The 26,545-nt window shown below is 49.0% G+C and overlaps 2 protein-coding genes across 7 annotated transcripts in view; one reads left to right on the forward strand and one right to left on the reverse strand.

Annotated features, from left to right (window-relative positions):
• Positions 1–2,870: 2,870 nt before the first annotated feature.
• On the reverse strand, positions 2,871–9,954 carry ACP2 (acid phosphatase 2, lysosomal). Its single transcript, XM_084522093.1, has 11 exons — positions 9,690–9,954; positions 9,502–9,597; positions 9,343–9,429; positions 7,640–7,792; positions 7,204–7,302; positions 6,970–7,059; positions 4,801–4,933; positions 4,637–4,725; positions 3,906–4,012; positions 3,509–3,684; positions 2,871–3,430 (listed from the first exon to the last, which is right to left on the reverse strand). The coding sequence occupies exons 1-11, from the start codon at positions 9,816–9,818 to the stop codon at positions 3,294–3,296; spliced, it is 1,296 nt and encodes a 431-aa protein (XP_084378219.1). The 5' UTR covers positions 9,819–9,954; the 3' UTR covers positions 2,871–3,293.
• The window catches only part of NR1H3 (nuclear receptor subfamily 1 group H member 3), a 29,830-nt gene continuing 13,158 nt past the window's right edge, over positions 9,874–26,545 (forward strand). Inside the window, exon 1 of one of the 6 annotated variants that reach the window (XM_084522096.1) lies at positions 9,874–9,990. The gene's annotated coding sequence lies outside the window, so the exon portion shown is untranslated. Of the gene's footprint in view, positions 9,991–10,136; positions 10,250–11,048; positions 11,137–20,330; positions 20,734–23,169; positions 23,293–26,545 lie in introns of those variants that run through there. The other 5 variants (XM_084522101.1, XM_084522100.1, XM_084522098.1 and 2 more) reach the window with 5 other exon arrangements.

The raw sequence follows: 26,545 nt of genomic DNA on the forward strand, positions 1-26,545 counted from the left end.
TACGTACAGATTATACATTCTCAGGTTTTCCAAGAACTTCCAAATGTTGCAGTTGTAAGTTTCAGAGGGTTAAGCATGGTTAGGTGGTGCTTCCTGATAAGAGATTCCATAGACGGATAAATCCTCGTGATGGAAATCACTGCCTGGCAGTGCTGACACATGGAAGCTGCTGTTCCAGCCCCATGCTAGCACCTCATGTCAACAGGCACAAGAAGGGCATGGGAAGCAGCTGGGAGAAACAGGATGAAGCAGCCTGAGGCAGGAGGCCAGGGCAAGGCCCAGAGCTGGAGGAGAAATAAAAAAACACAACACATGGGCAAAAAATTGTAAAACCAGATCTTTATTTACAACAGCTAAAGCAAACTGAGATGGCCACCCTCATGAAGACCAGGATGTTCCAGTGGCCTTTCATCAGAAGTCGTCCGCTTCTGAACTCAAAGCAGTCTGTCAGTTCCCCCATCGTTCTTCCACACAGAGACACTGCTGGGAGCTGCCACATTTAACAGAGAAGCAGCTGAAGAACCAAAGTCCTTGGTGCCGCCATTCCCGCTCTTCTTCCCTGCACGTTCTTCCTCAAACTTGGCAAATAACCACCCAAACTAGTCCCAGGAGCACTCGGCTGGCATTTTGGCACAGCCGAACAAAGGCCACCACCCCCCGTTTCCAGATCTGGACCCGGCTGAGCCCAAGGGCACGGGAATCTCTGAGTGATTCCAGGACAAGAGCTCAGGAAATCTCTTGCCAGCACGGGCGTGTTGGGCAGGAGGAGGCTGTGAAGGCCGAGGGGGAATGCCTCAGTCCTGCCGAGGGCACAGGAGGACAGGCGAGCCAAAGAAGCGAAGGCTGTGAGCGGTGACAAGCACAACGCCCGGGCACTGGGCACAGAGCGAGACAAGATGGAGGACGCAGCCGGGCAGCCTGGTGCTGGTTCCAGCCGGTTGCAGCCAGTTGCAGCCTGTTGCAGCCAGTTCCAGCCGGCTTCCCAACGCTCCCAGGCGCTGCTGCTGCCATGGCGGCTGCTAACGGCCAGGCCAGAGCAGGGCGCGGGCTGAGGCGAGCTGAGGGAAGGGGGCGGCCCCCCACACCCTGGGGAGGAACCCGCGCCAAGGCTCGGCTCCGTGGCTCCTGGAGAGCCCAGGGACAGGGCAGGGAGCAGCTGAGAGGGGCAGGGGGCAGCCCTCCAGCCCCGACTCCAGAGGAACTTTCCGGAACTGTCAGAACTGTGGCACTGAGGCACAGCCATGACAAGAGATGAGGCAGAGCAGCAGCGGCCGTGTTTCTGGCCTCAGCCTGGGGAGATGCCAACCCTGTGTCCCCTACAGGGGGTGTGGAGCTGGGCCCTGTCCTTGGGTGATAGCGTGAAAGTCAGTCAAAGAAACTCTCTAAGACTCAATTTGGAGTTTTAGGGAGCAGGCATTCTTTACCTGTGGCACAGGGCACAGAGAGGATTGCTCCACCTAGCGTGTGCTCCAAATTGTTCACATTTCAGGCGTTATATACAGTTATAACCATTCTTTAGGTTTCCAATTAATAACATAGTCATACTATTTCCCATAACTCATTAAGCTCTTTAAAGTTCTCTGACACATCCACATTTGTTTCCACTCATGGTCTCTGGGGGTCTCTGGTGGTGGTCGGTACACTTCCTCACCGTGTTCCCTGCTTGATCCCAGTCCTTGTGCATCTCCTTCTCTCTGATCGTGTTCTCTCTACTTAGGCCAGCAGACTGAGCGTAGTTGGTTACACACGCAAGCACACCTGCACAGCATGACTTTCTCACCTAATCTGCTGACACATCCTGCAGGCTTGGGTCATCTTGCCCTCACTTTGAGAAAGATACAAGTCTCTATTTTCATACAGATGAAGCTGGCTAAGTAATACAAAGTTTCTAAACTCCCTGCTATCCAGCCAAACATAATAAGGTTTCACCTATCGTCTAACGAAGGACTTCAAATCTGATCCGATGGTTCTATCAAGGAAGAGACCGTTTGTCCTGTCAACTCGGTATCATGGGGACAGGTGAGAGGATTGTGGCTTACATCCAGCTTGCTGGGAGAAAATCACATTTTGTATAAAATGCTAAAGAGTGGCAGATGAAGGGGCCCATATTTACCTGCAAAGTCTGATCCTTTTTTTTTTTGTTTGTTTGTTTTTCCATTTTTTTCTGGGTAAGGCTGTGCAGTAGGGAGGATGGGAAAAAAAAAATCCAAAACTCTGGAAGTTGGTATTCAGTCTAGTCTTAGGTAAACAGCTCTGCTACATTTCTTTAATTATAGCATAAAAACTTTCTGCCAGTAAGGCATGTTCCTTAGGCTCCAGCTGAAATCTGGACCGCCTGCAGTACAGGATAGTCCCCTGTAGTAGGTACTTGAAGTGCAGAGGGCAAATTCAAAGACTGAATCTTTAGAAAAGAAACTTTAGAATTCTTTAGAAAGAATCTTTAGAAACATAGAAAACGTTTCCTATCTACAAGGACTTCCTCCTTTCTAGAGCCACCATTGCACAAGAAATGGGGTGCACTGTGACTATAGGAATTCATCTCCTTTACGAAGCTCTTTACTCTGTGGATCATACATAACCTACTTTGAGCTGAATGCTAGAAACCACTGCCAGGTTTGCAGTCCTGTCCTGATTACAGGCCAGTTCTCTCTTGAACTACACTTTGATGAGGGGAAAAGGAGACCATGAACCACTACTTAGCAGCAGCCTCAAGAAATGCTTTTCACCACCTGCCATCTCTGCAGCAGCTCCCTCTGCATGGTCAGCAGATGAGTGTCTGTGCATCATGGGGGAGCTGGGCCTTCTGCTCCAAGCTCAGCCTTCTCACCACCATGAGTCCAAGGACTTGAGAGAAAAGCACACAAAGCAAGTTGAACCCGAAGAGAGATGTAATTCTTAATTATGCTCCACGTGGCACCTTCTGGAGGCCCAAGTCCCCCTGCCACAGGAAGGGTGAGTGGTAACATTTACAATCACTGAAAGGAGGAAAATTCTTCACAAGGAGCCTGCTGCTCCAACTGGCCTTGGTGAGAATCCCAGGCTGACTGTATGAGGGCTGGAGGCACCACACAGTACCCTGGCTTCTCAGAAGTAAAATGCGTCACTTCCATTAGGGTATGTCAGTCCTCTCTCTGGGTCATCACCTTTAAAAAATGTCCAAAAAAATCACAGTTCAGCTTCGTTCTGGGAAGCAATGGCCAAAGCAGAAGAATGCTCAGTTACTGAAGGTGCCCAATCATCCTTAGGGGCAACGCTGCTCCCCGCTACTGCCTGGGAAGCAGTTGAAGCAACTGTCAGGCCTGCTCTTCTCCCTCATTGGAAACGTGCCGGTAGCCAGGGGGCTGAGACTGTACGCGAAGAAGTACAATCAAGAGGAGGATTATAAGGAGAAGGAGAACGGATCCACACACGGCCAGACCCACAAACAGTCCTGCAAGGGAGAAAATAAGTGGTCACAGTAATTCTAACCTTTCCCCTTCTGCCACGTTCTGCTCCAGCCTGGGCTCACCTGTCTCTTGCATGCTGCTTGCTACCTGACATTCTTGCTCCCAGTTTTGAGGCACAACAGGATCTGTGAGTTCCAAGAATTTATGCAGGGGACATTTGTGCTGACAGCCAGGGATCGTCAGTGGGAAAGGTTCCTTCCCGCTCTCATTCCGGAAAAACATCTCCACAGAGAAGTCACTGAAAACAAAACACAGCTAGATTTTTTTTTTCCCCCAGTTCAAGTCACCCCTTCCCAAAAAACAATCTTAGAGTGCACACCATTTCCTTCAGTCTGGTCACAGTTTTCCTCCTAAGAGTCTGCCACTAGGAGCAAGCTTGCATCCCCCTAGATTGCACCTAGCCTAGGTATCTAACCCTTGAGGTGAAATCACAGCAGACATCTTTACTGCAGCCCTCACCCATCATCCTCTTGGTACAGCTCAAATAAATGACATGAGGCGTATGGTGCTTGAATCTTGTTGTAGACATCTAGAGCCATCTGCAGTGCCACAAGTGTGGTGTCATGCTGAGAAAGAGGGAAAAAAACCAAATCAGTCACCCTCATGAATGTGGCAGGGCAGCTCAGACCATACCAGCAATGGGCAGGGCAGTGCAGAAGGGAAGCCACCTTTGTAACTTCCATTGAAAGAAGGGAAAGGAGCAGTAGTCGGAAAGGTGATCTGTGATGGTGCCAGAGAAGGGGAGGAGGTGAAACACAGCCGTATCTATCCTGCATTGTTCTTTTAAGGATTAATCTCTAGGGAGCAATCTGGGAGATGCTTGACTTTCCAGCCAGCAGGCTGCTGGAAAGGGGGGTGACTCTCTTTAGCTGTACTGCTGAAACATCACGTTGGAGTAGCAGCAACCCATCCACCAAATAAATACAGCAGTGGTTCCCCAAAGACTGCTGGTCTTATCCCTGAGCCTAAGCTATACCAGGAACTAAGTGCAACTTGGGAATTTTCCTCGGGGGCCCCAGAGGAACGATGCCAGGTATTGCATATCCCACCCAGCCAGAGGCAAAGATGCATCTCCTGCTCACTGCACAGACTGGAGAGAAGCCAGAAAGGGTAAAAACCATTAGCAAGCCCCAACCCCAAGTGTGAGGAGGAGGAGATGGAGCAAAGTTCATACCCAACCTCTGACTTACCGCTGAATAGGCAAGAAGTTTCAGGTGCTGGTGAGCAGAGGCATTTGCTGCTTTGGTTAGGTTTTTCCTAATGTGATCCAGCAGGACCCCTGGGGAAAGGGAACAGCTAGTAAGATTCAAAATCTAGGCAGAGCAGCACAAAGCTCCTTCCCTACTGCACTCACCGCCTTGCAAACGAGCTTTTTCTACCCGGTGGTGGATTCCAAACAGAAATTCAAAGCCAAAGTCTTTCAGTTGCTTCAACTGGGACATGACATCTGGCGTAACCCATGATGGCAAATCCATTTTGTGTGCTTGCTAGGAAGAGAAAGAGAGTACTCATCTGGAGGCAGCACGGACCACAATCTAATCAGAGAATGGGAGTCAGGGTGTCTGGAGTTGATTTACTGCTGCTGATTTTTTGTATTGTTTAAGTAGGACCCTTGTCTAGTTAGGATTCTGTCCTCACCCTGTCACGCTGCATACAGAGAATACACGTAGTTCATGTCATTCCTTTTAAATGTTGTTTCAGAAACTAATTGTGAGAAGCATCAAGACTAGAATCTAGGAGCTGCTTTTCTGTGAATGCATACCTGGAGCACAGGGTTAGAGCGTTAGGACAGTACAGTAATCTTGGGGCATTTGGTTTCTGGTTTACCTGCAGCACAATTCCCCAGGAGGCTCTGTGGGCCACTGAAAGATGTTGGAAAAGTTAGCAAGCACTTAGTGTTAGCAGACGTAGTAGTGGGATGCACCACTGACAGAGCCCGGTAATCAAACCTAGAACACACAGAACTGGGAACCAAGAGAAGAATTTGCTTTGCAGCCAACCCTTTACAAGAAAGGATTAGTTATACTGGCAGACAAACAAAAGTTGTGGTTCCCTGGCATTGCTCGGATGGAGCAATTTTGTATGCCACATCCTGTTAAACTGCCAGAAGACGAGTTTGAATATCCTTAAGGGCCCATTCTGCCTCAGCAGTTCACAGAAATTCCCATCAGCAACCTAGGTATTTAGTTAGGTTTTCATTAATTTACAAAGAGAGTAGCTGGAAAGTTCAGGTATTTCTTGGACCTTTTTTCTTTTTTTTTCTTTTTTTTCCAATCCAGATGGTAGAGCGAACCTGCTGGCTCAGGTGAGAAAAAACACTCCTCTTCAGGGCACTGTTTGTAAAAGTGAGAAAAAAGGAGGAAGCTCAAAGTGGCCACAGCCATTAGTCAGGCTGAGGGTATAGTTTTTACAGTAACTCTCCCCTTCCTTACTATGTTGTAGTTTCATTTTGGGACAGTGAGCTGTCAGCCAGGTTCTCAGGGATATGATGGTTGTCAGCTGGGCTTCCGGGCCCAATTTGAAGCTCTTTAAGTGAGTCTTGAAAGCGCAGTTTTGAAATTCTTGATCTCTTTGACTAGGAGTTTTTGTTACTGACAGAACTTGCTTCACTGTCACTGTTACAAGATAGGAGATTGGCTTTCTGATCCAAAGGGCAAATTTACACAGTGCAATGCAGCTCTGGGCTAGAATATTCTCAGGTTGCAGCAACTCAGGCAACTACTTTATGTAGCAAAGTGTAATGCCATGCAGATTTATGCTTTGCATCCCTAATGTAGTATATACTGCATTACTGTACCATTGCCAGCAATCTCACTACCCTTGCATCTCCATAGGACCAACAGAGTGTCAAAAGCAGCACGTCAGTGTCAGGGTTTACATTTTGTTCTATCACTTACCAGTCTGATATTTAAAGATCACTTTATTTTTTTTCATTGTGCTATATGGTTGTACACAAACCTGTGCCACAACTGTAAGTCTCCTGGATGCACGACCTTTACTTTGGCATTAGCACTGCTAAATCGATTTTTATTTTTAAGCTTCCAGGAGAGGTGCTTTCAAGAAAATTCCATTTGAATTTTGTGCTTCACCCCAGTAAAACAGTAACGTCTGTCTCTAGAGTCTTTGTCACAGGACCTCATAATGGGTCAAAAAACAAATGTTGGTGAACCCAACTTAACACAGTGGAGCACTTCTTTAGAGAGGGCATTAACAGAAGCAAAGAAGTTACCGATCCAAATTAACAGAAGCAGAATCAGGAACAGTCCAAATTTAAAACACCCAATTTAAATCATAAAGTTAGCACTCCTTCAGCTTCCAGAGATCTCATTTCTACCTTACTTAATTCAGAATTGTCCACGAACATCAGAAGATTTCAGGTTGAGGTCATTTTCTAGTGTCTTTTAAATGAGGTATTTATTGTGCTGGTGGCCTTTTTTCCTGGCTTTGGCATGATATTTAAGCTACAAAGCAGGAGGTTTACATAGCAAAGTGCAAATCCATGCGCATTTATGCGGAAACTTACTTCGCAGAACAGTGTGTCATACACACTCCAGACAGTCTCCAGAGAGACATCCCGAATCCCAGTCTCATTTGCCACCATCTGCAGGAATTGCTGTAGGTATGAACAGAAGGAGAGAGGCCTTCAATTTTCCAGTTTCGTGCTGCATGATATGCACTACATGATATTGTCAGAGCTCTGATAATGTAGAAGCGGTATTTTAACTACAGGGCCGCTTTATCTCACACCATCACTTACCAAATTGTCTCTGGTCTTATTTACATATTCTGCCGAGTGCCGTGTTTCGTTCTGTAGTTGTTCGTACCGTGGGCAGGGGTTCAATGGGAACTTCAGTAGCTGGGCAGAGACGAGAGCAGGTAAGTCACTGGGAATTCCATATGTACAGGATTTAAAACATACAGAATGGTAATGAAACCCCGACCATCTACAGCTTCAAGTTCTGCCCTCTAACATGCTCCAGCCAGCCTGTGTGTGGCCTGGTGCAGCTAATATATTGAGTGAACAAACACAGCCCCTCAGTTCTCATCTCATTCAGAGAACAAACGAATCTTTGCAAGTCAGGTCCCAGGAGAAGCTCAAAACAATCTGAATCGAGCCTGAAGTAAAGACTTTTGGAGAGGTCAGCACAACATGCCACTTGGGTAGTCAGGATGTATCCTCGGGACTAACTTACCCTTTCCCCAGACTCTGGCACTGTGTGTACGGGGATCGGCTGCCAGGAAATGTTAGGGTTGAACATCTGTTGTCTCTCTGGGGGATACAGGCCTGCCAGATTGGCCTCCGCACTCATCAACGTCCGATCGTAATCTGTGCTGCGGATGAAGATCTGCCAGGACAGGGACAGCGCACCGTTAGTAACGCCACTGTAAGCGGTGCCGCTGGGACGCAGGACAACGCACGTGCTGAGGAACATCGCCACGTGCCCTGCAGCTGCTTGTGGACAACAGGAACTGAAGTGACGGGGCCTGCTGGCGTCAACCTGGATGAAACTTTAAGGATGGATGTGAAAGATGCTTCGCTGTGCGATGCTACAGCAGTCTGTTCTGGGTAAGTGAAATAGCGAGAAGCACTGTGTGGATGTTACAGATAGGAAGAAGGGAGTCTGAAAATAAACGAGTCAGAGAAGAGCAAGACAGAGATGTAGATAACGATGGGCACAGATAGGAAATGCGCCGTATTTACAGAGCAGGACTGGGGCAAACTGCTGTGTTCAGTTCTCTGTTCCAGGAACAAGCTGCTGCTCCTGCAGAAACCCGGCTTCTCCAAGCCTCAGCTTTGCCATCTGAGAAATAATTAATAATAATCTGTGGTCTAAGAAAGAGAAGGGGAGAGCTGAGATATCATTTGATCAGTGTGGGCTCTTGGGATTAATGGGCCAAGACTTACCATTCCAGAGCTCAGAGAGAGAGATCTGAGCCAGAAAGGAAAGAAAAGGGAAAATACTAAAGAGTTCAGAAGGTCAAAATGGCAAAACTTTGCTGTTCCGGTATCTGTGTGCTAAAATCACTGGGAGGAGATTGGGAGAAAATTAGTGCAAAAGAGCAGGAACACGTGTGAAAGAATGCCCTTAACCCCAGCATACTGGATCTGAAACAAGAACTGAAAACCAGAAGAATCAAACAGAATGTCAAGCTTGGGGTTTTAAATGCTAAAAAACCACCACATATGCTCACCCTGTATAGCATCCCCCGTATCTCAAAACTTACCAGTCATGGCAAAAAAGTCTGACAATTCCTACCCACTTTTACCTCCCAACTGTGGCCTGAAAACAACTGATCCTGTACATGCTAGACAGGATTGCCTTCATCCTAGGCAAGCTCTGAAAAAAGGAACTATTTTAAAAGGTAAGCATCTAATTTTACAAGTGTCATAAAAAAAAAACACACAACAGTTAAGCCCTGGGCATATTTGCTTTCTTCAGCACCTTTTGCCACGGCTCCAGCTTGTCGCTGAGTCAGGTGACAGATGGTCACACAGTGTCAACCAGAGGCAACGCTTCTCATAAGAGAGCTTGCTCAACTCAAGCTGGTATGGGCTTGGTTAGCGGAACTGTTCCTGTTTGCATATGCCACGGTTTGTTTTTCCTTCTCAGGCAAGGGAAGAGAAACAGCTTCAGCTGGCAAAAGCTTTGTAAGAGCGAAGTACGTTTGGAAAGGAACTACTGAGGAGGGTTAAAGGATCCACGTTTGAGCTGACACTGGAAGTTTTGTTGAAGCAGCAGACGACAAAGAGGGGGTGTGATCCGAACCACGTCCAGCTGTGTACTTCCTGGGGAGCCCACAGAGGGGGCAAACAGGACAGACAACCCTACAGGGCTCTCAGTTTGCCTCGTCTGGCCGACCACCCGAGGCAGAGCCGGATGAAATAAGCACTCACCTCCTGCCGCCGGTACGCGGCGCCCAGGAAGCCTCGGTAGCGCCGCCGCAGGGCCTGGCCCAGCTCCCACTGCTGCCGCATCCCCACCTGCAACGGCAGCGGCGTTACCCTGAGCCCCGCTCCTCCTCCCCGGGCCCGCTTCGCGCTGCCCGCACCCACCTGCGTCAGCTGCCCGAAGCCCTGCGGCCAGGCGGCCTCCTGGAAGGGGTCCCGCGGGTAGGCCTTGATGGGCGAGCGGTCCCCGTGCCGGTACACCTGCGGGCGGCGGGCGGTCAGCGCAAGCCCCGCTCCCCGTGCCCTCCCCTCCTCTCCCCTCCTCTCCCCTCCTCTCCTCTCCCTCCCCTCACCAGCGTCACGAAGCGGAGGCTGCGGGGCCGGGCGGGCTGCAGGCACAGCGCCAGGAGCAGCAGCAGCGCGGCGCCCGCCCTGCACCCGCAGCACACCCTCCAGCAGCCCCGCAGCGCCTCAGCCGCCATCGCGCTCCCCCCTCTCCGTCCACCCCGGGCCCGCCCGGCGCTGCCTCCGCCTCCCCTCAGCACTGCGCGCGCGCGGCCTGCCCGGGGCCCGGCTGAGGCGGCGCCCGGCCGGGCCGGTGGCGGCCCTGAGGCGGCGGGCAGGGCCCTGCGCCCCTCACAGCGGCCGCGTGAGGTAAGGGGGCGACCGCGGTGCCCTAAGCGGGCTGAGGGGGGCTCTCCCGGCTGCCATCCCTTCGGAGCTGCGTGGGTGCTGTGTTATTTGTGGTATAAAGGGGGCTGTGTCCGCGCCCGCTGCGTGCAGCGGCCAAGGTTCAGCTGGGCGGAACGGTTTGTTTAATCCGCTTGCGCCTGGATGCTGCATGGACCGGAGGATATTTCGTCTTTCTTGGGAAGGGTCGCCTTGCTGTGTGTTTTTCTAGCCTTCCTGCCCGGTAAGAAGTTATTCGCGGATGAGGAGCGGGTGTTGTTCGCAGCAGGCGCCCACCTACTTGGTTGTGGTATTTTTTATTGGTTTTGCTTCTCTTTTCTGATCTGAGAAAGCTGGCAGGAAACCGGTGATGAAGCAGAGCTTCGAGCGCCGCTGGGGCCGGAGCAGGCGTCAGGCAGAAGTTTGGGTCAGAGCTGTGATGTAAAGGCAGTGCCGGGCGAGCTCGCCTTGACCCCAGCCCCTAACTGGTAATTTGCACGTCAGGCCAGCTCTCCCAGCTCCGACCGATGCGGAAAGAAAAGGATTGGTCACGGCCTCAATTACCAGTCACCGCACGCTGCCCCGTACCGCGCCGGGGAGCGATCCGGCCCCTTTTACAGAAGGGGCTGCTCGTCCTTGAGCGAGGTCTCTGAGGTCTCGCCCGCCCTGAGCCATCGGCCACACGAGCGTGTGGCGTGGCTGCAAGCCACCGCCTTGCCTTCAGCTCGGAGCCACGCGTGTGGAACCGACTTCGGTTCAGCTGTTTGCTGGCACAAACCCCAGCTTTCGTTTTGCTCCCGGCCTCCCACAGCACTCGGGGTGGATTTTGCACCGGGGGCTTGCTCTGGTGGGCACCGAGCCCCTGCTTCCCAGAGTGGGCGGCTGCTAGGTGGAGTGGGGCGAGGCGGGGCGAGACACTCGTGGCGTGGGCGGCCGGGTCGGAGCGGCAGGCCAGCACCACCGGTAACTTTCCTCCTGGGGCTGGGGAGGCGCTGGAAGGTGCTGGAAGGAAACAGGGCCCAGGCAGCGCAGGAAGGAGCCACTCGCCCACTGGGATCACAGAGCAGAGAGGGCTCTGCTTTGGGACAGCGCTGGAAAAGGTTTCCCCCCTCTGAGTGGATGGGGCAGGAGGTGGGAAGGGTCGGGTGATTGTGGCTGTTGCTGTGTGCCCAGAGAGTCCCGAGCTCTGCTGGAGGTGCTGCGGGGTGCAGGATGGGGAGGTGTTTGCTTGTTTTGTGCCTGCTCGTTGCCTGTCCTTGTCTGCGCTGCTCAGCTCAGCGTTTTGCTGTCCCCTTCACCTGCTGCGTCCTGTCAGCCTGCATCGCGAGCTTTCCGGGGCACAGGCTCATCTGCAGGGCCATCGGTTTACACGGCACCATGAGAGGGTAACTGGGCTTCTGCTGGTGGTGATTTCTCTGCGTGCCATTTCATTGCCACATGTTGTGCTGAGGTCCGGAGATGTGCAGCAACAGGTATTTCGTTACAGCACAACAAACCTCGGATCGCTGCTGAGAGATACTTTCCACCACAGATTTCCCACCCCCCTGCCTTTTTTTATTTATTCTTTTTTTCCCCTAAAGGCACCATTGGGCTCCTCACTGCAAAGCTGCTTCTGCGGGAGTCTCCAGCCCTGACTCACGTTCGTGACTAACCGTTTGGATCACTGTGTGTCAGCCAGTTCCTGGCTATGACTGCAGGTTATGTTTGCAGGGAAGACAAGCCTCTGAGCTCTGCTGCTCATCATGAGGAACGTGGAGCATCTGCTGCTCCCCAGGTGTCCGGGAGAAGACTGTACATGAGGGCAGGCAGAAAAAGGAAAAGCTGTTTGCTCCTTCCCCTAGCGAGTAGTGGTCTCCCCTTCTAATTAAGAGAGCGGATTTGGCTTGAGAATTCTAGCCGTATGTTGCTGAGCTCCGCCTTCCCTCCTTTGGGCTGTGGGAAGAGGGCATTGGAGACAGTACGCGTTGTGCCCAGGCAGGATGGAGTTTGGCCTTGCCACACTTCTCTGCCACCACGCCTGCAACATGCTCACCAGAAGGTTCCTCCTGCTGCAAGGCCTGAGAGCAGGCTGCCCAGCTTCCCGGCCTAATCCCTTGTCGAAATCTGGCGTGGAGCTTAGTGTTTCTTTCTCCTGTGTTTACACATGTGTGTTCTTCTTTGCAGAAGGAGGCCAGCAAAATAGCTGGGAGAATAAACCTGAGGCAGAGTGTGGAGAGTGTGGAGCTGCTCAGGAGCTCTGTGGCTCCTCGAGGAACCCCACAGCTGCTTGTGTAGTGAAGAACAGCAGCAGAAGTACTGTAGCAGGGCCTAGTTATATATAAATTGCCTAATCCAAAAAAAGAAAAAAGCAAAAACTAACAAACAGGAAACTTTATCACTGACTTGTTGCATCCTGGCCGTGTGCCTTGGGTTACCCTTGTCGCTGGGGAGCAGTTACTGCTGCACAAGTGCAGCTTGCTGCCTCATCCCCATCTCACACCTGTAGGGAGAGTGGCGTTTCCAGCGCTGCTATCTCTGTTCAGAGAAGTTTTTCAGGAAGGGTGCTTTCTCTAGGAATAGCCCTTAGGACTCTCAGAGCGCTCATTCTTTGGTACAGAGAAGGATGAATGCTCTGCTGTCTTTAAACATGCGATCCGGTCTTTAGAAGTGGGGATGGTCTCAGACCACAAAAGTTGCATCTTTTCTAATTAGATCTGGTATGTGAGCATCTGGCTATCAGCAAGGACTTTTTTCAAAATGTCAAGCTTTGATTTTAAGGCCTTTAGCTGTCGCTGTTTTCCAGAAGTCATGTTCCCAGGGAAGAATATAGAATATAAGGTGCCTTGTCTTGAACGTGTTAAAGGGCGATCCTGCTTGCTGCTCTGGAAGCAGCTGCTGTCAAAGTCTCATTGCCACAGCTCTGTGAGTCTTTGTATATCGAATAGGAAAACTTGTCAGATTGATGTAACCCCCAACAATAAGACCTGCAGATCTGACAATCTTGGAGAAAAGCAACTGTTTCAGAATTGAGGTGAAACTTAACATGTGAGGATATTTTGTTTCACTGGGGAAAATTGCTCTGCTACAGAGTGTTACTGTGTGTTCCTCGCCGCATGATAATTCAGGAAGGCAGAATCGCATCCTCCTTGCTGTGGAAACCGTCTCCGTGGGAAGGAGCCTCATCTTGGGAGGGAATTCAGGGGAGTGCTTCCTGCAGTCAGGCACGGTTCTGCATCTAGGCCACAAACAGGTTCAACTTGGTCATGCTTCTGCTCGTATGTAAGTACAATGTTTGACCCAGCATTTCCACGGCGGTTATGGCAGCTGGCAAGCTGTATTGGAACGAGCTTTGGTTTGACTGATGGGTATGATATTGTTAAATTAGATCAGGCTTTACGTGTTCTGGCATTCATTTCTCTGTTAAAAGTTCTAGCCCCCCTGTGTGGTGGTGGCCATCTGTGACTTGCTGCTTAAGACAAAATATCTTTTTTCTCCAATTTTTGGAGCACTGACGAACTCCTCGCTGGTGTCCTCGCTAACAAGGAGGCATCCTGGGAGCCAGCGTGGCTTGCAGTTTTAGACCTGGAGATCTCAAAACCAGATTTCCTGTAAGGTAAAATCACTCGCTTTATGGAGCGTCCAAAAGAAAATGTTAAGGTGATAGCAGCCTCATTTCGTAACGTGAGTTGAAATCTACGCTGCCAAGCTTTTAAGTGTCTTATCTGGGGAGGGCAAAGGCTGATTCAGGTAGTGCACATAGGAGGGCAGAGTGAAAACCTGTCCTTTGTGTTTAAGGGAAGGGGGGGGGAAATACGTGTTTATTAGTGTGAAGTTGATGGTGAAATGGAGAGAACGATGTTAGAGAATTAGAAATCTAATTCTTGTTTTGATCAGACCAAAGCCATTGTCTGTAGGATTAAGCGGGAGAACAGGGATGGGAGGATTGAAGGGCTTTCAAAGCCATGCTGCAGAGCCAAGCTGAATTATGCCTCTCTGGGATGTAAATAAAAGATGTTCGGTGAGTATTGCACTGGTTGCTAAAGCAGGTGACTGACAAGAGAGTAGGTGTTCCCTGGCATATTAGGTTCTGTAGTTTATTTAAAGGTTTAGAAATATATATGGGTAAATAAACTTGTACAATTTCTTGAAATGAATGGGGCAGAGGAGTGGCATCCATTCCCTCTCTGGGGAGAGGGGCCCTCTTGGCCAGCTGTGAAACAAACAAGGCTGAGTGGTTTAAAGCCAGGCTTCCAACTTGCTGCTTTCAAATCTCGGTGGGTGATTTAACTTATTCACGTAAGCCTGGTTTTGCATTTGGTGTTTTCCTAAAAGGAAGGTACCTTCTAATTGGCGAAGCTAATTTATTAATATTTCTTGCTAAGCAGGATGATAGTGTATACATGCATCCGCGTTATGCTATTATATCACAGTAAATGTTTACGTTAGAAAATAGTCACTTGGATTTACTGGATGAGTAATTCCTTTCCTTATGACTTGTGCAAAACTGCATTTGAATAAAAAGGTCAAATTAAAAACATGCAAAACTAAATGTTTTATAACTAGACTATAATCAAGGGCTCGATACCGAAGAGAAAATATGCTTGCTGGAGTGTGTTGTTGTTGAAACTGTTTTAGTGTAACAAGGCAGTGTTATCTGTACTCAGCAAAACGAACTGGTTGTTTTTGGTCATTGTGTCCTTCCAGATCTTAGAGTGAGCATAACTCATCCTCCCTTGTGTTGTTTTTATTCAGAGATTAGAAGAGAGAAAACATCTCCCCCCTCTTTTATGCTTCCCTCCCCCAGCGTTCAGTGAACTGAACTAATTTAATAATCGAATTGATGAAACTAATCTTTCTGTCCTTTTTCCATCGGTACTTCAGAGGACTCTGGTTCCGTGGCCTTAAGAACTTCTTCAAGTTTAGGAGTCACGTTCTTTAAGCATTCCACTGCAACCGTGTGCTCTCTCTGCTTGGAGAGCATTCCTGCTTTTGTTGTAATGATTGTTTTAGGCTTTATCATAATTTCTCATTGTCTCAGAAAATAAATTTACTGAGTGTAAGCTTGGACCAATGCGTGTAAATTCCTACTTAAACAGAAATGTTTGGAATTTAAGCAGTCTATTTAGGGCCCTTATGAAACGAGGGCAAAGAGGTAGGCTTCTGAAACAACTCTGTGGTGTGTCTCGGTTGCCAGGGCCATGCATGCAGAAATGTGCCAGTCCCCAAAGGACTCTACATGCTACGGCAGTGACTTTTCCTGGACGTTGTTCCATTGTCACGTTGTCAGGTAACGCACATGTAGTGGCTCCTTGAGCACCCACGGGGAATGTTTGCGGGCACTTGACGCTGCGCTGCAAGAGCCTTTGAGGCTTGCCCTGGTGGCTCTTGCCTTGACTTGCATCCACACACGGAGCCCTCGCCAGCGTGCTGCAGCTTGCAGGAGTGCTGCCACCGAGGCAGGGCAGCTCGCCCAGCTGCGTGCTCGGGAAGCTGAAGGAGAATTTGTCGTCCTGCCTCCCAGTATCGACTTGGCCATTCTGCTCTTCTGCTCATCAACTGCTTCCCCCTTCCTCTGTGGGAGAGGAACACTTTTCTGGTCTCGGTGGAAGGGCAAGGAAGAAATGTGACAGATGGCTTCTGTGTTTGCAGTTGGTGAGGGAAACGTTCCTGGGCATCAGCAGGTGTGGGCAGGAAGCCCTAGGGCTGTGATTCAAGGTCCGTGTAGCGCATGGGCAGGCGAAGTTGCGCTGGTGAAAGGTGTCAGATTCCTTTAGTGAGGGAAGAGGGAACTTGAGTTGTGAGGAGTCTTTTCAAATGTAACATACAGATGAGCTTAGGTCATGCGGCGTAGCTCCTGTTATCTAAGCGTGTCTGAGAAGAAGGGGATTAACTTGCTGGGTTACGTGGGACTGAAGAAAAATATTCCCTCGGTCTGTAGAAAGCTGCCAAGTTGCTATTTGTTTTTCTTCAAGTAGCACAGGTGTGGTGAATGCAGAAGCCTTTTCCTGAAGAAAACATGATTTTTCTCTCTATTACCAGCACTATTTTCCTATCATGCTTCTTCTAACAGCAGTTTGGGCACGAAGAGGTAAAACCAAGGAGAGCCTGGAGACTTTGTCCTGCCTCACTTCGGTATCAACTCCAACTGGTACTGCCTGATACTTGCTCTGGGTGGTGCCTTCTGCAGTGTCCCAGAATCAGCGGCCATCCCCACCCTCCTCCCTTGGTGCAAGGAGCAGAAGAAGAAGGCCAGCCACCTGCTGGCTCAGCCCCGCTGCCTGCTCGTACACGTGCTCACGTTTTCCAGAACTGAACTTGGCTCTGCAGCTATTCCTGACCGGCTGGGTGGTAGGAGCTCGCTGACCTGTGCAATGTTTGCTTGCTTGCTTCATACAGCCCCTGCCAGGGCATTAAGCTGGGCAGAACCGCTGGCTTGTGTTTTTTTCCGTGGGTTGCTTGTGAATTCTGCCATTGGCTTCCTCCTCCTCCTCCTCCTCGTGGCAACATTGCGCAGGAGCTGGGAACGGAGTGGGCTCCGTGCAGTATGTTCCTTATGACAAACCCTGACAATCTCATGGTTACGTTCTGCTTTTTTCAACCTGTTTGGGGCTGTAAAAAAGCATCGGGCTGTTAGCACCTCAGCCCTTTTGTGCTTCGTTAGGGCTCTTTCTGGATGGAGATCACCTGCAGGACCGGGGGCTGCTGTGCCGGCCGGTGGGTGTGCCGCCCGCGCGGCCATTTCACTGGCTGCTGTTTGAGTCCCGGACTCTGTCCGGCTCTGGACTGTTTTCCAGCTGAGCATTTGTGGTGATGTCAGGCCGTGTGAGAAGGGAACATGACTTGGCAGGACAAAGTCTGCAGAAAGTTCAGCTCCACATTTGGCCAAGAGCCTCGGAGGGAATGAGATCCACACACACACACACACACACACACACACACATTCTGCCGCTCAGGCTGTCACACGCCCTCTCACATGCTCCCTTCCTGTCACACAGATCCTCTTTCTCTCATTTTCAGGCCTTTAACCCTTCCCTTGTAGCTTTCACTCTCTGGATTTATTTAAAAAGGAAAATAATTCCCTCCCTTATCCTGCTGATGTCGTACCTTGGAAGTGTTCAGCAGAAATGACCCCCAGAGCATAAATAGCCCGTGCAGACCAGGGCCTGGAATAGTAAAGTCAAAAGCAGGGCAAGTTTGCCTTATGACAGAGCCCGTAATGGTCTTTTCTTCTGACCTGCACCCTGCTGCGATGCCAGTCTTTACTGTGTTTCTTGGCACTACTTCTCCTCTCTTTCCCTGCTCAGCTGCAGTCTTCTTGCTGATGTAGGTTTGGGTGCGTAGATCTGCTGTGGGGTGGGAGGCCCTGCCTCTCCTCTCTCCTTTTTTCAAAAGCAGTGGTAGCAAAACTTGCCAAAACGCATCGCAGGTAATGGATGAGTGGGGAATAAGCCAACACGTGGAACGGTCAAGCTTTCTTTGAAGCAATTTAGACCCGGTCCCAGTATCTGTTTTATATGGGTATTTCTGTAGCGCTGTCGTTTTTTCCTGCCCTCTGTGCTACATCTAGGGATGAGATTTCTATGAATGGGAAACGCTGCTTTTCCCCTACTGCCCTTAAGGGAATCTAAATGATTTTCCTGCCTGTTTTGCAATCCAGTACTGTATTTCTGTTTTGCCTCTGAGCGGTAGTATTTGTTTTGATAGATGCTTTTAGGTGGGACGGTGCTTGGATACTAAGTGCTGTACAGATACTCCATAAAAAGGCTGTTTCCCAGAAACACTCCTGTTCCGGTTACGGCGGTGTGCAGCGTGCTGATGGAAGTGCTCTTGGGGTGGGAGGAAAGGAGGAAATCAGAACGATGAACAAACAACTGCGCCATTAACAGCCCGCTCCTTTATTCCCGTCTTCCCTCTCTTGCCTCATGTTCTTTTATTCCGTATCTGCTAGAGGATGGAGAGCGGTGTCAAAGAGAGTGTGGGCTGGGTAAGAGCCTGCGAGCTGAGTGCTTTTAAGTTTTCTTTCAGGCTTTGCTGTGATTCATCTTACAGCTTTGGGAACTTCTCCTTCGTCCTCTTGTCTTGCTGGTAAAACGTTGCTGCTGTTTCTTACTGCTGTTACCTGCTCTAGCAGCAGTTCAGTGCTGACAGCAGACTGGGCCATGTTCCTGCTCAGAGCACTTTGGGATGCTGATGTTGAGGAGATGGGCTGAGACAAGCTGGCGAGCTGAGCAGGTTTCCCTTTAATGCTGCTAGCTGCTAAAGGCATTTGGTTAGAATAGGCACGGGCAGTCAGATGGTATTCCCTGACCTCACAGGGTTTTGCAGAGATTAAATTATTTTTAAGGAAACATCCAGGTAAGCAGTATGTTCTGTTATTATTTATCATTATTGCTTTCTGCATGCAGAAAAAGGCCAACTTCTCTAGCCATAATTTCTTTGATCCTCTTACTGGCCGGGGACTGGGTTTAGTCCTTTTCCCTGACGTCCTCTATCAGGTTGTTACTTTAGGTAGTCATCCTTGTTGTTTGTTCTTGTGTTGTTTTATTTCTTAGTTCTGATCTCTCTCCAGTTTGGAGACAGCATTGGGATAACATCCCAAATCCCTCAGACTTGTGTTCCCTGTAGCAGAGGTCTAACCTCTGTGGGGTTGGGGGTCATAAAGACTCCGAGGTAGAGTTTTGTTCTGCTCTCTGCAATATGGTGCCAATGCAGTGCTCCACACTGGCTGGAGAGACAGGTTTCTTTCACTCTTATTTTTTTCACTTCAGTGCAAGCCCCATTTAAGAAAACAAACAAAAAAAACACGATCAGGCTTTTTGAACCTAGCTAGTTGTTGCCATTACCTCTGATCTAGATGACACTGGGTATTTCCTGTCTTTTTTTGGGCCATGTTCTCTGACAAGGCTGAGGAAACTACATCCTGAAGCTGTTACTTGAAAACTTTAAAGAGTGGCTGGCTGTTAGGTTTGGGGTAGCTATTGCAGAACAAGGTACTGGCGGCTGTATAAAGCTGGAGAGAGAATCCAGAGACAGCAGACACTCTGGTTGTGTTTTCTGTGCTGCCATGCAGTGGCATTTAGAAGGGAACTGAGGTGAGATCTGTTCTCGTTTCCAGCCTTCAGTAGGATGTGATGAACTGTTGTTGCACGTGGGATGCGTAAGAGCAGGTCAGCAGCAGAAATAGCGAGCTGCAAACAGCTCAGTGTTGGTTTCCCACAGCAGGGTCTTGCTGCTTAGCAGATAATTTAATTGGAGGAAGTTTCCTAGGTTGCTTGAATACTTTCCACGTATGATTTCATTTATTTATTGATTTTGTCTGGTGGTGTGGGTAAAAGTACAGAAGAATTATGCTAGCTGTTGCATGTGTCCTAGGAAGAAAAGCAAAGCAAAATTGCCACGGTGTAGATATGCTTAGGGAAAAAAAAGACTTGCTGCTAGCTTAATTTGCATGGGGAAATTGTGAGTGGCACTGGTGGAAGAACGCTGCTGCTCTTATAAAGAGAATTTCCATAGGGAGAACTTGCTGTTACTGCTGGTGCTAACAACCATTCGTACGGACGGGGCTGCAGCCTGGATCCCCTCCTTGCCCTTCTTCCCGAGGAGCTGCAGGGAGCTGCCCTTTGCTCCCGTGATAGCAGGAGGGGGCAGCTGCTTGGCTTCGTGCGTTCCATCCTCCTGGGAGGAGCGCAGAGGTGATTTTTCCTGTTTCAAGCTTCTGTCAAAGCCTCAGTCGTGCTTCCTGCCATCTGAAGGTCGATGCTGATAGCAGCGTCAAACTGTCATTTGACTGTTGGAGCTGGATTTGCAGCCAGATGCTGAGGATTACTGCAGTTCAGCCCCGAACGGCAAGTTCTGCTCCTGTTCTCCCCCACAGGTGCTGCACAAGTCAGTGGTGCTCCAGGTGGCAGGGCTCTGCCCGCTCCTCACGTTGGGGCACCAGTCCCCGGCTCACCTGGCTGCACAGAGCTGGGGATAAATGGCTTGGCACTTTGCCATAACCCAGTGCGTGCTCTAGTTTTTGCCATTTGGGGGTGGTTGTAGTCTAGGTTAGCCAGAAGCTTGAAAGCTGAGGTGGCGGTGACAGTAGAAAGCCTGGGAGGAGTGGAAGGGATGAGCTTTGTTACCCAGGCCTGGCTGGTGCTGTTTTCCAGAGTTCAAGGAAACTTGTGTCAATGGCCTTTAGGGGAATTTCATGTCAGCAAGGTGGACACACCAGGCCTGATAGCACTTGTTATTCATTTCCAGGTAATTAACCAGGAAAGAGTCTGTCCCTTCTAACCAGCATCTGTCCTCTCTCTCCCTTTCTGCCTCTTACTCTCTTCCTTTGTCAGAGGGACTGCTGCCTCGGTGCAAACAGGAAGAGAGGCGCGAGCTCCCTGTGCTCGGTGTGAATGAACGGCAGTAACCTCCCTTCTCCTCTCAGCTGCGGGATCAAGGGCATCTGGCTGTGGGGTGGGAGGAAGCAGAAAGGCACGGCCCACTTCAGGATCTTACCCACCCTGAAAGCAGACACGGTGTAACTCTTTTCCCCTAGCTCCTTGTGTTGACGCGACACGCTTTGATCAGGCAGAAACCAAGAGGTGAAGACGAGGGCAAAACCCAAACCTCAGCCTTTGACAGGCAAGGAATAATGAGAGACAGGTAACGAGAGAGGGGAGGGAGCATCTCCTGCTGGATGAGGCGTGAACGGAAGAGCTGACTTCTTGCAAAACGATTGCTGTTGGGGTGAGAAGCTCTTTTGCAGAACTTGTAAGTTCTTGGGCGTTCTTGCAGTCAGCACATTCTGTCGTCTTCTCAGGGACAGTTTGTGAAGCTCTGTTCCCAAATTGCCCTGTGTGGGAAAGAAACACATACTGTGTTGTGAAGACACAGTGAATTTGGTTTTTGATGCAGAACAGAGCAGAAGTGCTTGGGACTGATTCTGCTCCGAATTAGGGTGTTCTGTTTGGTTGTACATTTGTGGCTTAGGACCCTAATTCACTTTTCTAAACAATTCGCAAAAAAAAACACAACAACAACAACAAAAAAAACCAATTTTCACTGGAGAAAGATTTCTCTTTTGCTTCACTCCCGTTTTCTTTTTTCCCTGAGGTGGGTGGAACTGGCTTCCAATTTCTGCTGCTGCAATCGTTTGCTTATAGAGGCATATTCTGTACAGCAGGAGCATCTAAGTCACGTTGGATACGGATTGATAAATGTCTGCAGAAATATTTGCATTGTTGTAATAAAAAGTCTGATTTTGGAAGGAAAATTAGCAAGTCTGCCCTCCAGTCTCAGAGAGCTAAAAACAGCGTTAGGAGGTTTGCCTGTAAGAGCCTGACTGTCCCTTCCTTGTCAAGCCTATGAGGAATAGGTGGAATCTGTCTTTCAGAATAATCCCTCCCGTCCTGCTGTACACCATCATTAGACCTTCCTGCTTCTCTTCCCTGTACTCTTTCGACCAAGTGACACACAGGAATATTTTAGTCTGTCTGGTTGTTAGTCACTTTGGCTGTTGCCCTCCGAATACTGCCACGGCATCCATAGCTGAGCAGGTTAGGAAACATCTTGCTGTGTGCTGAGACCAGACTAAAGCCAGGGGTGGAGACACAGCCCAGAGGAAGGCTTCACTATGAGAGCCGGGTGCTGCAGAGAGAACTGAAGCGAATTCAGGGATGCACCACTTCAAAGGGAGACAAATGCTGTAAGCAAAGCTCACGCCACACGTCAGCAAAGTCACAGGTAGTAAGGAAGCTGGTCAGCAGCAGGAGTCAGAGCCAAGGTAAGAGGATGGGGGCTCTCAGACACAGAGCCAGAGGGGCAGAGGTGGGAATAAGACTGTATCACTGGGGACAGGAGACCTAAGTGGAGCAGGCTGCACAGTTAGGAGTGGCTGGTAGGACCAGAGGTGGCAGCAGCTTGTGAGGCTCACAGGCAGGTGCCACGCACTTGGGCAACTCGTAGCAGTCAGCTGAAGCTTAGCTTGGTCGCGAATGGAAGCAATCACGAGGCAGCAGCTTTCTTACCAGGATCATCAAGACTGATGGTGGCTTGTAGACTCCTTCCAGTCTGTGGATGTCTTCGTGCTTCTGTGGCATCAGAATGGATAATGCAATTTCAGCTGGGGTCGCTGCAATTCTCTGTGGAGAGGGCTCTTACAGCTGGGGCCCAGCTAGTTTCTTTTTCCTCAGAGTCACGGTACAGCTCTTTGCCTTATTTGTAAACATAATGTTCAGAACTACTCCTTATGCTATCCTGTTGCGCTGCTTTACATGCCTTGCATTTTCGTGTTTTCTCCCTCCCATTGACAATCAAGTTGATTTTTTTTTTCATTTTTAATGTTTTTCACACAGATTCTTACTTTATTCTCAACATGACAGATTTGCATAGATTTCTTCTTCTGCTCTGAAAGGTACAAGTGGCTCTTTCCACTTTTTACAAAGCGAAACCTGTTATATACGTACTTCTGACCCTCCTGTGGACCTCTTAGTTGTGTTGGTACTTCTTGAGAAATGCAATGTTGCAGAGGAATGAGCTAGGATGTTTCTTCTTTTGTTTCTCTGGGCCAACTGCAAGGTACTGCCGTGTTCTTTGGGGAATTCTGTGAAAATTCTCTGGCTGCCACACCAGAGGAGGGATAGGAAGAGCGTTAGGTTAGTCCTCATGAAAGAATTGGAACAGCAGTGTCTCCTGGGGGGCTTTGTTCCCTGCTAGTGCTGTAGGGTCCGTGAAATGTCAGTCCAACCATGTTTATTTTTTTCCCTCAGCCATTTATATCTGCAGCCAACTTTTGGTACCAAAGATAGCACCAGTGGTGTACACACTGTGCATTTAGATTTCAGCAGAGACCGTTAAGCATTGTTTTGATCCAGCTTTCAGAGGTAGTTCCAGAATGGGTGCCAGCACTCCCACTGCATGTCAGAATGCATTTAGAAGCCCAAATGCCAAATTAGATCCCTGTTTTAAGTACCTGTGAAGGATAAACCTTCCTATCAGACACAGTAGTTCACCAACAACCTGCTTTTTTAGGCCCCCTCCAAAAAAACCTAGTCCTGCTGCCACGCAGGTGTGTGACACATGAGCACAGTCATGTTAACACAAGACTATAAATGCAAGGTCTCTTCTGCTGATGCTGACGTGCTGCAGAGAGCGCACTTGTGATTCATTTTGGAACTGAAACCTAACCATTTATTTTTTTCTTGGCAGAAGGCTGTAGGATTTTGTAACTTACCAGGACTCTGACCAGTAACTCTTCTTTTGAAAGATACCAGAGGCTTGCGCAAACTTCCTAAAAAGCTACCGTTTCATCGGAGCTTCCAGTGCTTGGAGGTAAAAGGCTTGTTGTGCTATTCCTCCCATTATTCCTGCGCTCCACAGTACAGGTTCTCTGGAGATGCACTTGCATCTGGTCTGCTTCCTGGCTCTTAAACTTCTCTCAGAAAGCACCAGACAATAAATGCCAAGGAGAGGACAGACGTTTTTAGCAGGAGTCGCAATAACTGCACCTGGCTCACTTGGTTTCTTTACCCATGTGCTGTGCTGCTCAGAGCCTTTACCTTTTATCCTTTATTTACCCTGTATGACTATGGGACAGAAATGAGGCATATTCTGCAGCTTTGTGGCTGTTGATGACAGGCCAGGTCAAAGACTTCCAGAAGAGAGCATAAATGCTTTAGCTGGGCTTGGAAGAAGACTTTCAGCTGAGCATATGGGTCAAGACAAGGCTGTTGCTGGAGGAAGTAATGAAGGTTTCTGGCAGTTAACATGAAGTGCAAGAGCCAGGGCTGCCACCTCTGGTCTTTGTTACAGAATTTTCTGTTGCAGGAGCGCTGGTGTTGAAACCACTGGTCTCAGAGTTGTTCAGTTGTCTCAGAAAAGGAAGAAAGAGGAAAGAAATGGAGTAGGGAGAACCTGCTGGCAACACATTTCAGAGGTGTTTAGTGTCTTGTTTGAGATGTGAATGGCAAGGGCTGGTAGAGAATTGTTTCCATCAGTCTTTCATCTGTATGGGCTTCCTTGCTGGAGTATGTTCACTAGGTTTCTCTGCCCTGGATGCTATGTTAGAGAGAAGCGATTGCCCCATCTTCTGTCACTTGGCCAGTCCTGGCTTCTAAAACTAACAAAGCTGAGACAGACGGTGGGAGGCAGCACAGCAGATGATGTCAGGAAGGCTCTGTTCCCTTTTGCAATTAGAGCTCTCATTACCCTTCTTTATCTCAAGTTGAAGTGGTGGTGCAAATTGGGAGATACGAACCTCTAATAACGTGGCTGTTAGTACAGAACGCAAGGGTTTTAGTCATTTGGAAACTATTCTTGTATATTTCTACAAAAACTGACTTGCTGGCCTAATCATACAGCCTTTCATATATATGTGTGCCTGTGTGGAAAATGCTGATTTTGTTTTCTTTACCTAGCCCCACCAGCGTGCTGCTGTTTGCAGTTCGGTCAGTTTTCCACAGCCTGTTACTGCAGCTACGAAACTAAAAAATGCTGGCTCGTAGGAGAGGCTTCTCATCTGCCCTGCTCCTGTCTGGCCTGTTCCGCTGGGGGAGGGCTAGGGAAGCTGGTGCAGGAGGTAGGAGCATGTGGGCTGGTTTCGCAGCACGAAGATAGTGGCTGATAGGCCTTGCTCCTTGCCGTGTCCTGGGTGTGCACGCAGCTTTATACTCCCCTCCCTGGTGCTAACTGCAGACTAGTCAGACATCGCCAGGAAGTCTGCAGTCTTGTGGTTGTGTGTGTGTGTTTTTAGAAACTCCCCTTTGGGCTCCAGATGTCCTGCTGACAGCAAGTTTCACTCCTGCCATGTCAATCGTGGATGAGAGTTTCAGAATCCCATCAGGATGCGCCCTCCTCTTTTTACTTTCCGGAATACATCACAGCTTATGGCTGGGATGCAGCAGGACCTGAGCTCAGTCACTCAATGCCTCAGCTGGAGGATCAAACTTTTGCTTCAAAAAGCACTGCAGTGCTGCTGGTAGTGATTCATTCTTCACAATAATTACCGTTTGAATGAATCTTTTGCGTGGTTTAAAGGAATGTGGAGATGCATCTAGGCAGTACACTTAGCTCACTGTTTCGTGCCCAAACGTGCCCAGAGACATCTGGTAATCTGCATCAATGAGGAGCTTGCACAGGACTCGGAGTACAAGGCACATTTGGGTTTGTTTCATTGAAGTTCCTCTCTCCAAGTGGTGCTCTGTGCCTCTCCACAAGGCTGCAGTATTTACTGTGGAGTTTTTTTTTAAAGTTGATTGTGATGGCCACTCTGTTCCTTTGCGAACTATGAGACTTCTTGAATTGTTGGCAAATCAGATCTGTTATGTAGCAGTCTCCCACATTAGGATTTTTACTTTTCCTATGGCTTCGGGTCTCGTATTTGCTGCCACTGCGTTCATCATAGATGGTCTGTTTTGCCAGTGATTCAGGGCTGCGTGCACCAAAGGGAAGAGAGCTTTGAATTCCTTATACGGTCTGAGTCTGTGTTTATAAAGGTCACATAAATTAATACGTCCTGTGGTTTTTTAGACCTGCATTCATTATCTGCCGGCGTGTAATGGGACATGGCAGGAGTCCAGCAGGCTTGACAGTATGACTGGATTTATACTTGATGACTGTTGCTCTCGGAGTCCTGGGAGGGGGTGGTTTGTGGGACTATTGCTTTTGTCTTTGTCTTTGGCATTCCGAGAGCAGCTTCGTGGTCTGGTCCAAACATACAGGAGGGAAGAAGGGACGGGGGACAGCAGCCCTCTGCCTTCTCCCAGTCAGCAGTGCGGTGTGTGAAGCATGCCCCTGGCTACCTGATGCGTTTGTATTTGGGCTGCTGCCCAGCCTTCTGTCACCTCCTCTCTTGCAGAGAGTCACAGTCCTCTGGTCCCAAACTCAACTGGTCAAGTTAAAGTGGTACAGGCCTTTAACACAGTTGCTTTTTAAATCAGTTAATCCCTTTAGCTTGCATTGATAAATCACTGAATTGAGATCAACTGATCTAAATGCATGCTTAGTCAGATTAGGCGTGTTTACACTAGCAGTTTACATCGGTTTCACTAAGTCTGTGCAGTCAAACTGGTAAGGCTTTTTCTGTGCAGGTGTAGAGCTTTTGGGAAAAACAGTGATTGGATTCACTTTCGAGGTTCAGTTTCTGTAGTGTGGAGTTAGTGCTGGATCCTCAGAAGGTTGGTGCTGAGTCTGTTTCCTGAGGGTGGCATAAGGGTTGTTTCCCTTAGGTGTGATGCTGGCTATTCAGTTCTTTTTGTAGGTCCAGGAAGGATTTGTAATCCTCATATTTGATGCATCATTGATCTTTGGCATAGCCTTCGGCTGTTGCTAGTAATAGGGAAATTAGTCTTTGCTAAATCGTTGCGTCAAAATTGTCTTTTACAATTTTCTTTGTGTTCTGCAGTGCGTGACACAAAATCCAGCACAACTGGCAGTAACGAGTCATTTGTTACTGGAAGCTTCAGCAAAGGCCACCCGTTGTAAAGTCTGGAACTTCCCTTTCACACACTTGGGAGGGGTCAGCGCTCAATTCCCCTGGTGGTGGTAGCAGTAATGGAGATGTGTCCTGCTTTGATAAATATTCTGG

This window comes from Aythya ferina (genome assembly GCF_964211825.1).
Source record: "Aythya ferina genome assembly, chromosome: 5".
Lineage (NCBI taxonomy): Eukaryota > Metazoa > Chordata > Aves > Anseriformes > Anatidae > Aythya > Aythya ferina.